Genomic DNA, 12,011 nt, shown 5'->3' with positions numbered 1-12,011 from the left:
GTGGGGCGTCTGCGATGTGCGCCTTGTCTTCTCCCCTTTTCCTCCCACTTTGCTTTCACCACATGGCGTCGTCGCCTCTTCTCCACGCATTCATCATGGTGGCGTTTCTGTGCTAGCGAGTGAGCCATCGAGGTCGTTCGCAGAGTCATTGAGCGGGAGAGGTGACGGCAGCGCGTCTGCCGCGGCTCTTTCTCTTTCTGGTTTGTGTGCGGGGTGGCGGGTTGAAGGGGGAGGGGCGCGTGTTCGTCTGTCCGTTTGATTTTTGTATGTTCTCCCTCCGTTCCTCTGTCCGGCTCTGCTTTCTCTTCTTCTTGTCGCTGCAGCCCTTGAGCGTGTAGTGAAAGGAGGAAGGTGGAGGCGCATCCCTCCCTCCCTCCCTCCCTCCCTCCCTCCCTCCCTCCCTATCTGCTCTTTCCAGCCTCTCCCGCCGTCACTGCAGTTGTTTTGCCTACGTCTCGTGGAGGAGCTGTGCTTCTTTTTCGTTCTTAGAGAGGTACTGCTGCTTGTGAAGGTCATGGGGGGAGCCAGAGGGCGAGGAGAGGGGGTCATCCATTTCTCTCCCCTTCACTGATGACAACGTCCGTTTGTGGGTGCTTTCACTGCCACGTGTCTTTTCGTGGTGTTGTCTGTGCAACGACGGCTCCCTTTAGTGCTGTATGCTGTTGTTGTGCTTGCGCGCTCAGTGTGACATACTGCTTTTCTTGCAGCCAAACTGCTCTGCTCTCCCTCCTCTTTTTGCGAAGGCCTCCGCACCTCTTCACTTTATAGGCCTCTTTCTTTCATTTCTTGTTTCTTGTTTGAGTCGCGTGTCGCCGTCGTCGTTGTCGTCGGTGCGGTCGTCACCGTTACTGTTGTCCTCTGCACGTCTCTCTCTCTCTCTGTGTTTCCTCTGTCTGCTTCCCTTCCTCTCTCTGCGTTTTTGTGTTGCTCTCTGTTGTGTTTCTGTGCGACTTTTTTCCCTATTACCCTGAGTCCGGAGGGCGGACGCACCCCTCTCGGTGCGTGGTATCTCAGGGTCCAGCGCACCCCCACTCTGTGTGTTTGTGTGTGGGGGAGGGAGCCGAGCTGCCCCTCTATCCCCTGCCGATGCTGCACCGCTTCTGGCCGTAACAGGGTCAGACGCCTACCCCCGCAGGGGGGTCGGAGCAACGCACGCCTCTACCGATGCCAGCGGTGAGGCCGCGGATGGCGTTGCGCGGGAGGGATCCCCGACAGTGGACACGCTTGTACGACTCGTGTGATGGGCAGGGTGTCGGCGTGACTCGTATGTATCCCACCCGGCCCTCGGACTGCCTCCCACTGGTGGGGAGCCTGGGCCCCCGGGAGGGGGATGCACCAGGTGGCGACCGGCACGATGTGCGCGGATGTGGGGCGCCCTGTGAAGCAGGGGCGGGCAGGGTGTGAGGCAGGGGTGGTGCTCTCAGATGACCGAGTCGGCGCACTGCTGTAATGCGCGTGTGTCTACGGCTGCTTCGCACAGGGCGATGGGGGCCTGTGGCAGGCCGGGTGGAGTGTTGTATCGCTGATGCGCAGCGGCAGAGAAGTGGGTACGCTGATCAAAACACCGGATGGGGGCGCCTCGGACTTGTCACCATGACAAACACCCAAACCACGCGCCACAAATCTTTTTGTTTTATCGGGTAGCTCTACACGCAATCTAAAGCGTATTTGCATACAACCTCAGCTCGCCTACCTCCACGGCACTACGGCTGAATCCTCCTTCTCTAGGACGTGCCGTCTGCCATCGACTTGATTCATGCGTCTAAAAGGCTTCTTGTTTCTTCCCAGTCCCCTTCCTTTTCTTTGGGTGCGTGCTGCGCTTCAGCAGGACGGCGTTTCGAAGAAAACTGTAAATACCCCCCAAAGGGGAGGTGTCAACGCTGGTTTGGAGTGGCTCAGCGTAGCACTGATAATCCTGCGAGTTTCTTGCTCTCCCGACCTCCGTAGTCCTTCATCACTTCTGGTGCGTGCGCACCTACTAGCTGGAGCTCTCCCGTCTCCGCTGCTTCTACTGCTCCGTCTGACGACACCGTTGGGGAGGGGGATCAGCTGGCAAAGGGCTGCGGCGTCCTTTCATGCAATGTGTGCCCGGAGCGAAAGCGACGGGACCGGGTGTGCTCCTGCTGAAGCTTTCGCTGACCCTTCAGCGCCAGTGCTGGGTCTTGAAAAAAAATCGACACGGTCCTCGTGTATCGGTCCCTCTTTTTCCTCCCTTCGCAGCACTTCTTCAACTCATCTGTCTTCTCTTGTCTACCTCTCTCTTCGCCTTCGCCCTTGTGGTGCGTCCACTCTCCGCACTCTACTACCCTGCCGGGGTCTGACGGTGCCGCCCTTGCCCACCCATGATGGCCGTGTGCACATCCATGCCGACTTGCTTGCATGCACATCCGCCAACTGCTGTCGAGGATGCGCAGGAGCAGTCGTATCATGGACGAACATAGATTGAAGAGCAAGAAAGAAGAAAACTCTGAAATTGATTAAAAAGCAACGACAGCCGATGACGAATAGACGAGCGGAATCGAGAGCGTCTGACAGAATTAGTTTCGTGCTCGCGAGACAGCCTACGAAGCAGCCCACGGGAATCGGACGACGGGCAGTGAGACATCAGGCGTGACCTCCGCGTGCAGTTCTGCTGCCCTTCCTCTTTTTTTCACGAGAGGGCAGAGCACGCTCGCTGGCAGCGGCACCCCACACAGAGACATACTGCTCATCTTCCGCGCTACGCAGACCATGGGCGTTGCACCAAGCCGTGAGACGATCCGGCGAGGCTTCTTCAATGTGAGTCAAGCAAACTCGTCGGCCGCCGGCAGTGGCAGCGGAAGTGGGGGTGGCAGCAGCAAGCGCCAAGACATCATCCTCATCCCTCTCACAAAGGAGTACTTCCCAAGTCCCGACTGTCCACTGTTTGTGCAGTTCCACAAGGCGCGCTGCGATGCCGCGGTGAACTACTACTTCCGACGGCCCGGCAATCCGGGAGACCTTAGCCGTATTCCCAACTACGCGAGCTCCTACCGATTACCCGGAGAGGAGACGCGCGCTCAGCGGCGCCGCCGTCGCCAGCAAGAGCGCGAAGCACGTACCGCCGCTGCTGCTGCTGAGTCGGCCACGGAGAGCGGAGCAGACGCCAATCTGCACGCTGCCGGGCTAATGCCGGAACGGGGCCACAGCAGCAGTGAGGGAGACGACGATGACAACGAGGATGACTCGTACCCCTCACGCGAAGCCCTCTACCGCGGCGTCATCGAGCACGTGGAGGAGATGCTCTTCGACACGGACGCGGAGATGCGGCAAGCCTACGAGTGGGCGCTCGCACACCCGCACACCACCATGGGGCTCGATGGCAAGAAGCAGCGGAAGGTGCTGCCCGTTCTATGCGCCGTGGCGTTCCGGTCAGACATCAGCAAAGTGCTCAACCTACACAATGCTATCCCTGGTGGTGCTGCAGCGCGAACGGCAACTCCTGTGTCCTCTGCTTCCCCGCAGTCGCCATCCTACACCGGGAGTGGTGCCTTCACGGCCATGAACAACATGCAGGCGGCACTAGAGAACGGTGTATACATGTTCGGCTCCATCATCAACATTGTCGGCTGCTTCGGCTTCGCCTCCATGCAGGAGGACGTGGAGGACGCACAGCGGGTGTCGACGCAGGCCTCGGCCATGGCGAACCAGGCAACCAGCCTGCTCACCCCAGGCTCCAGGCAGTCGCCCTCGATGACAGCAGGGGGCACGTATCACAATGACCCGTACTCCTTCACCAGTAGTCAGGCGAGCAGTGGCGGCATGAAGGCGACGTCGCCGAGGACGAGCAGTGGAACGCTTCTGAGGACGCGCGGGGCCGGTATAAAAGGCGGCAGCTATCTCGCCCGCATCGGCACGTCCGAGGATGTCATGACGCTGCCGCCTCCGGTGGCCGCCCCGCTAGCGGCCATGGTGTTCCTCACAAAATCTGCCGGCGAGCAGAACCTTGGCCGCGTGACGTACATTGCTGCTAGCACCTACTACTACCAGATGATACAGGCAGGGCTGATCGAACGGCAGCCCAGTGTGCGAATGGAGGGCCCGGTCGCCTATCAGAGCCCGGCCGCAGCCTCGGCACCGTCTTTGCCCCCCTACGACAGCGGAGCCAACAGTGCTGCTCCCGTGCCTGCAGCGGATGCGCCGCCGCCAATGTACGGTGCTGCCGCCGGCGGCGGCTCCTCTGCTTCGCCTGGCACGCTTCCGACGCTGTCGGCCGTCGCACAGGGAGCACCGCGGCCGTTCCTGCCGCCGATGGAGACGTTCAGCTTCTCGAGCCTTCTCACTAACATTCCGATTCTATCGTTCCTGTACGAAATGAAGTGGCGCTGGGGCTACCTTGGCGTGCTCAAGGGTGGCACCCCAACGGCCGGCGTGAGTCGCAACAGCAGCTTCAGCGGGCCCTTGTCGGGTCACCACATGGACGGCATGACGGCTCGCGGCCCGGGCACCATGATGGGTAACCACAGCACCGGCGGCTTGTCTGCTGTTGACCGCAGCGTGGGCCAGGGCGTCACGGACGAGATGGAGATGTGGATTACAGCGGACCAGATGATCCACGGCCGCATCTCGAAGGATCTGGCGCAGCGCCTGTGCTGGTCTCTCGCGGAGCGTCCGGAGGTGATGCAGGAGCGCGTGACGCAGCTGCCGAGTGAGGAGAGCGGGTACTGGCGGTACCGCGGGCTGGTGGACCAGGCGCACCCGCCGCCGGTTCCAGAGCCGGGCCGTGTGGTGACGATTCACCCAAAAGACGTCTACGTCATGGGCAGCGATGTCCTTCCGGGCTTCAACGAGGGCGACATTTTGCGCTTCGACCCAGGCCGCCTTGTGTGGTTCGCAGACCACTCGATTCCCCTCGAGGGCGTCGTGCTGGCGGCGATGCGACCATACTGCAAGCAGGCACGCGAGGCGGACTCCGACGACCCGGCTTGGGTGACGCGGGTGTGCGACCGTGACGAGCTCGAGGTTCTGCACAGCGGCGATGGAGATGTCTGCTACCCGCCCCCGCGCGCGAGTGCAGAGGAGCTCGCAGTGCTGGAGTCGTGCCCGAACATGGTGCACATCCACGAGCACATCGGAAACTTCTACGTCTATCGTTTTGAGCGGGATGGCACAACGTACTACCACGGAACGGTGCCGAACTTTGCGAACCCGAACAAGAAGAAGCAGGCGGCCTCTGGCGGCTCACTCGGTGCCTCCATGTCGGGGCCCCAAAGTAGCGCCAACCCCCCGTCATCCGCCGCGACGGTAGCGACCGCTCCTTACGCGGCTCCGATGGCACGGCCGCCACCGATCTTGTCTGCTTCGACGACCACTGCCAACGCAAGCAAGCCGGCGAGCGTGCCGGTGCCCAAGACGATTGCCAGCGCCTTGTTCTCACTGCTGCCAGCGTCACGCGCAACGGCGCAGAAGGACAGCACCGCCACCAGCGATGCCAGTGGTAGTGCGGTGGCAAGAAGCGGAGCTGGGGAGCACGGCGGGCAAGGCTCTTCACAGACTGGCGCAGGCAACACGTCGGCAGCCCCAACGGCTGCGTACCTTGCCACACCAGTTGTGTCGTCAGCTTCGTCGGAGGCCATGCGTACTGCGCGGAGGTGGGTGCAGGCAATATACAGCTATGCCTACGGTGTGCAGAACGTACAGGCCACGCGTCGCGGCTCCAGCGCAGCGAACCTGGCTGGCGCTGCTGCAGGGCCGTCGCGCCCGCGAGTCCTGGGCGGAGTGCCACCGCCTGGCGCTGCCGGAATGAACCTCAGCGGTGGCAGCTACCCGTCGACGCCGGTGCACGGCTCGCGCGGGATGACGCCGACCTCGATAGGAGCGTCCGCTGGCTTCCCAAATGTAGTTGCCGTCGATGTAGCTGTGTGGCCGCCGCAGCGGCGCATGCCCGCTGTCACAACACCGCTGTTATGCCCGGTGACTAGTACTAGCCCTTGTGCCACTCCTAGCACGCCAACACTTCTTGCGGGCAACGGCCCGGCGGTGGCCTGGCACTCCCGCTCCTCCTCGCGAACACAGATGCCGCAGACGGGCGCACCAGCTGCGAAGGAGGTCTCGCCAGCGGCGCCGTTGGGCGGTATCACTGGCACCGCTGGCACCTCTGCTTCGAAGCCGACCAAGCGCTACGTCGAGGGTGGCAGCTACGAGTGGGACTGGCGGTGATAGCGGACGTGCGCGCGACGTCTTCATCGAGGGGGCAAGCGCGCGGCTCACAAAGAGAGGGAGGCGCCGTTTGTGTGCTTGTCTATGCGTTGGCGGCTCTGGCGTGCCGCCCAGCTTCTCTCTAGGCTTCCAGCCATGCCGCACGGTGTGTTGTGTTTCCTCACCCCGTCTTCTCCCCTGCAAGTCTCTCTCTATCCGTGTACGCCCCTCTGGTGGTCGTCGTGTTAGAGGGGGTCCCTCCCTCCCCCGTCTTCCCTCAGCCATTCCGCGTTTCTCTTCCTTTTCGAGCGAGGCGCAGCACGCACGATGCCGTTTTCATCTGCGCGCTGTGTTTAGCGCGAGAGTAGGATAGTGAGAGAAGCCCCGTGCAGTACTCGACATGCAGGCGGGCTGGGGAAGGAGGCGAGTCAGCGTCTGCTGCGGGAGAAGAACACCGTCGCAGCCTATCCCTCCTCTCCCCTCTCTCCAATCTTTAATGCTGTTGACGCAGCTCTGGACGATACCGCTCCATGGTGTGCTTGTTGTGCTTCTTCCCCCCGGTGTTAGTGCTTCTATCCCTTTCTTGCCACACCTTTCTTCAGAAGGAAAACGCCTTTTTCCCCCCGTCCGATTAAGGCACCTAAAGCTTGTAGCGGGCTCGTTGCATGCTAGGCACCCCGCCCTTCACGGCTAACATTGTCCCCCTTGTTCATTTGTTGGCCTTCTCTGCCCGGGTTTTGTGTGCTGGCTCGTTTCTGTATATACTTCTCCCCTCCCCTCCCCCTGTGTTGTCGTGTTTTCGCACTCCCTTGTTCTTGGTCACGTCCGGTGCCTTGTCTTTGCCTGTTGCCATTGTTGTTTCGTGGGATACGTCTCAGTCGATGGTGTGAATGGGCGGGTAAGTGTGGCCATGTGGGGCGAAGAGGAGGGGGGTCGATATCGTAGGGCGTGTGCGACATCTCATGCCCTCTTGCTGCGTTTCACACCCCCTCCCCCTCCTGTGCTTCATTGTTTTCTTTGTTCACCTATTTCCTCATCTTTTCCGAGCTCTTGTTGCGTTGCTCTGTTTTGTGTTGTCTCGCTGTGGCTGTTGATGGTGCGTTGCTCTGCTGGCGTGCAGCGCGTTCTTTTCGTTCTTGTTCGCCCTCCCCCTTTTTTTTTGTTTTCGGTTGTTTCCTGTTTGGTATGTGTGTGTGTGTATGGGTGCGTGCCTTTGCCCCTTACGTCCCGTAAGCGTTGCACAGCAGTTGAGCGCAGGGGCGAGGTGTGTGATGCACAGGTGAGCGGAGAGCGAAAAACCAACAAAAGCATAAAAGGAAACTCTCGCAGCCGTGGTGGTGGTGGTGGGGGTTCTTCCCTCCCCTTTACTGCAGCTTGACAAGCTGTCGTTCGGATCTTACTTATTTCACGTGTGGCCGCTACTGATTTCTCGCCATTTTGTGTTTCCTTCTTTTTTTTTGTTCGCTACCGTCGAATACGATTCTTTGTTGGTCTCAGTGTAAGATGTATCGCTGGGGTGGGGTGCGAGAGTGAGGGGGGCCTTGTATGTTTCCAAGTGAGCGTGAACCTCCGCGCATGCGCGTGTACATGTGACCGACGACGCGTATGTCTTTTCCTTCCCAACGTCCGTCTTTACACATCTTCGTCGTCTTCTTCATTTCTCTTCGTTTCGCCCTTTCTGGCTTTAATGCGTCTGATACACGCGCGTGCGCGTCAACGGCCCCGCATTCTCTGGCAGCCGCGAACAAGGGCAAATATGTGGCACTTGCGGTGATCATGCAGACGTATCAAGGCCGGCGCTCTGTGGTGAAGAAGAAGTTTACCTCACAGCATTCAGTTACGCACACCCGAGTATATTGCACATGCAGTGGTGAGCAATCGATACTTCTTTTTTGTTTGTGCCTGTTTTTCTTGTGCTTACCCGTCCCTAACCAGTCGCGCGCCTCGCCTTTTCAGCCTTTGTGCTTGACATGCTTGTTCCAGTGCCTCGACAGCTGCACTACGTTTTTTTTGCGTTTTTTTTTTACTTGCTCTGTCTTCGGCTCTGTACTGGCTCCGTGCAGGTAGCAAGATGCGTGCCACTCTGCGCACCTTTATCACAGTCTTGTGGCTGGTTTTCTCCGTCGCGGGCAGCGAAGGGGCATCCACACCGCTGCTGCTGCTGCTGCTCCTGCTACCGCAGCAGCAGCGGTGTGGATGAGTGCGAGGGAGAGCAAGACGAAAGGCGACGTGAGGATGCGGCTGGTCACAAGCGTACGTGTGCACGTAATATAAGAAGTAGTCTTGTTTTCCACTTTTGGAAGTGCTGTATTAAAGTTTTCTTGTCGCCGTTGCCTCCCTGTCGTACAAGGCGCCGACACTGCAGCGCACGAGCACTGCAAGCACGTGAATGTGGAGGTGCGAGAAGGCATGGACTGGAGGGGTAGGGTGGGCCTCGCACTACGATTCCATGCGTTCTCTCACATGCTGGGTGCTGCGCACGTTGCGTGTGTACCTGTGCGGTGCGGACAGCTTAGCGTGAAGAACGGCGATGCCTATCCCCGTGAGAGCACGATGCGCCACTCACAGTGGCACTCCCTTCACCCTTCACTGACGCACACAAGCTTCAACTGCATTCGCTTGCAAACTACTCTCTCTTCTTCACCGCGTCATGGCGATTTCACCGTGCTCCACTTCGGCCTTGATGTCGTTCAGCACACGGTTTTATTATGGGTCTTCCTTTCGCAAATGTGCGCATCAACACGGCCTCCGCCACTGTTCCGACACAGTGCTTACACGAACGCGAACGCACACGCACGTGATCGTGCATGCCCATACCCTCGATGCGCTTCAAACCGAGTCCTCGGCGGCGTTTTGCTTCTCTTCCCACCCCACCTTCACTCCCACTCTCCAACACGCTCGCAGAGCGGCACGCGTCTCTTCTACCGACGTTTTCGCCTTCACCTGCAACACCCGTCCCCTCGCTATCTCGCGTGCACAGCGGTGTGGTCTCTTTCGAAATCGCTGCTATAGGCTCGCGTCGCTCGATCGGTGCTGCACACGCGGCCTCGTGGCTGCGGCGCCCCAAGCCGAAGCCTTAATGCGGGCCGTCGAGTACTTCAAAGACGCCTTGCAGGAGTACTGCGAGAGCGCGCTGGTTGGCCGAAGGGGGCAGTGAAGGGCCTTCAGCACTGGGACTGGCACCGGAAGACTGTGCACAGCTGACGGCCTTGCTGTGGGTCGTTTGATCGCCCGAAGCGACCAAGGGCGCAAGGCCTGTGAGCATCAACGCCGCTGCCACGAGGGGACCCGATCAGTCCAGCTCACGTCTCCGGGGAAGAGGTGGCGAGGGAGACGAAGCTCACGGCTTCGCCGACGTCGTTGCTCCCCCCCCCCCAGCTGCTACCGTTGGTAGCGGCGCTTCTCCTCGCGACAGGCTCAAAGAGCTCCTCTTTCTCGAAACGGCTCTGACACCTGTCTGAGCCCACGTTGTGTGCTGTCCTGCAGCTCGCTCTCTTTATCCTACTAACGCTGCGCCTGCACGTTTGGCTCCTCTGGTGAAGCGCGACGCGCCTTGAACGACGTTGTCGCCTACGCCGCCTGCCGAGGAGATGACGGAGGTGCGGCACGTTATAAGCGCGACTCCCGCGCTGCAGAAGGTGTTGCAGTGCTGCGGGATCCTCATCCTGGACATGCTGGGTCGGGTGGCGGCGGCCCTGGCGTTCATCTCTTGCGCGTGAGCGGCGGACGGGGATCCGCTTCGTCGATGCCCCTTTTTTTATCGCTGCGGGGCCATGGGCGTGCTGGAGTGCGAGAGCTACGTTGAGCAGCTGGCGCAAGATCGTATTGAGTACGGCTTGGCAGAGGATGGCCCGCGTGCCTTCCGTCAGCTGTTGGTGGACGCGGGTGGGTTCTTTGTGAGCCGCAGCTTGTGCCTTGATGTGTGGACGCTGCACGCGTACCAGCTCATGGGACTCTACCTGTGAGCTTCTCCCTACGTACTGGATCGAATGCATTGGCACGTCACGACAGGCGCCCATGAGCGCGAACACCCGTGTAGTGGAGACGGCAGTGTTTTATCTTGGATGTGCCACGAATCTGGCGCGAGCGCACCAATGGCTCTGCAGGGAGGCGTACTCCCTGGCATGAGGGGGGGGGGGGCTGCATTCACTGGAACGGACAGCCTTCATTTTTTCCCCTTTCTTTTGCTGCTGGTAGGGCGACGTTGGGGCGCTTATCGTTCGGCCCTGGACGTGGGCGAGCCTCCGTTTTCGTTTTCTCTTCGTCTTTGAATTTTTTCCCTTTTCCTAGGTGGTGCTTGTCAGCTCACATTGCGTGCTTCTGGAGCTCTGACATTGGTGAGGATACTGCTTGGCGCTCCCTTGAGCCGGCGCTGCTTACAGTGTGCCAACAGGGAATCGAGCAAGGTGGACGCGCTGGGCCCACGGAGATGAGCGTGTTTGTCGCGATACAGTATCCTTTCATATTATTTTCCCTTTTCGCCGTTTATCATCGTGTTTGTAACGGAGGCGACTGCACGCCTGCTTGCGTGCCAGTGTGTTCTTCCATCTGCGTCTTCCCAGTTCTGTTGATGTACTCGCACTCATGCTGCTTGAGCTGGATATGCGAGGCACATGACTCATGCCTGCTCATGCCGCTTTTTTTTTTTTCGCACATACTCGGTGGTCTCCCCACACAACCGCATGCATGCCCTTACGGTGGCCTACTTCTCGGTCTTCGTTGATTTCGAGGCGTGCCCTGCACCGACCATGCTCCACTGCCTACAACAGAAGGCCTCATGCGTGGGGCCTCTCATTTTTCTTCTCAACACTCTCTTGTTCTGCATATCATTTCGCATGCCGCACGAGCAGCGAAGAGTAGGAAGAGGGGGGGGTTACGGCCGGCGAAGCAGCACGTGCAAGCGCATACACCCAATACCTCAGCCGAAACTGTTGGAAGAGGATGCTTCACGGCTCGGGCTGCACATGATGATGTGCTCTCCTTTACCTTTTTGTTGTTCCTGCTCCCATCTTGCGTTATTATACATACCGCCTTTTCAATCCCTCTTTCTCTCTCTGCTTTTTTCTCTCTCCGTGTGTGTGTGCGTGCGTGTGTGTGTGTGTGTGTGTGTGTGTGTGTGTGTGGCCTTCACATCTTCTTCCCTTGTTTCGTACTCTTGCGCCTCTGATGTGCGTTCTGCAGTTAAGGCGACTATGGGCCGCTGCTCTCTCTCCCTCCTTCACCCCCCTCCCTCTTCTCCTCTTTTTCGTTGTGTCCTCACTGAATCTGACTCACTCTCTCTTTAACGCGGCTAGATTTTCCGTTGGGTGTCTCTGGCTTGGCATGAAACGCTTCCTCGTCACAGGGCCTCTGCTTGCTCACCGGACGACGCCACGGCTGGTGCTGCTTGCCTGTGCGCCCCAAAGAAAAAAAAAGCCGCACGCTATGTTAGCTTTTATTCTCTGTACCGCAGACACCCGTCAACGCACCACATTGGGCGAGGCACGTTTCCTTGTTCGACGCCTCTGTGATGCGCCTCTGTCTTTTCCACTTCCGCTGGGCACGGGCGCGCGTCGCGCTCTTTGCATGTGACCCCGCGACTCCACGCGTGTCTGTGGGCGCGAAAGGAAAAAGGAACCGTCTTGACGTGTGCTACTCGTTCGTGCTCGTGTGCGAGTGTGTGTCGACGCTCTCGTCTATCTTGCTTCTCCTTCTCTTTGCCGCTCACCCCTCCACCGCGGGGTCGACTCTCGCTTCGCCCGGTGTTGTTGCCTCGGTGCCGTCCTCCGTCCTTCATTGTACGCCTTCCTTCGACACACGCTCTCTCGCCTCTCTCTTCGCTTCGCTTCGGCGTTTTCGTCAGCTGCGAGTGCTCG

At 59.4% G+C, this 12,011-nt stretch overlaps 1 protein-coding gene across 1 annotated transcript; it reads left to right on the top strand.

The window, feature by feature from the left end:
- Window positions 1-2,730: 2,730 nt before the first annotated feature.
- Window positions 2,731-6,177, top strand: LMJF_31_1500 (conserved hypothetical protein; the record flags this gene model as incomplete). The annotated part of the gene is made up of 1 exon (XM_001685084.1): window positions 2,731-6,177. One exon carries the CDS (start codon window positions 2,731-2,733, stop codon window positions 6,175-6,177), a length of 3,447 nt encoding a protein of 1,148 aa, XP_001685136.1.
- Window positions 6,178-12,011: the final 5,834 nt, after the last annotated feature.

This window comes from Leishmania major, chromosome 31 (genome assembly GCF_000002725.2).
Source record: "Leishmania major strain Friedlin complete genome, chromosome 31".
In the NCBI taxonomy this organism is placed as follows: Eukaryota; Euglenozoa; class Kinetoplastea; order Trypanosomatida; family Trypanosomatidae; genus Leishmania; species Leishmania major.
The sequence above is the reverse complement of the archived record's forward strand: the minus strand, read 5'-3'. Positions and strand labels throughout refer to the sequence as shown.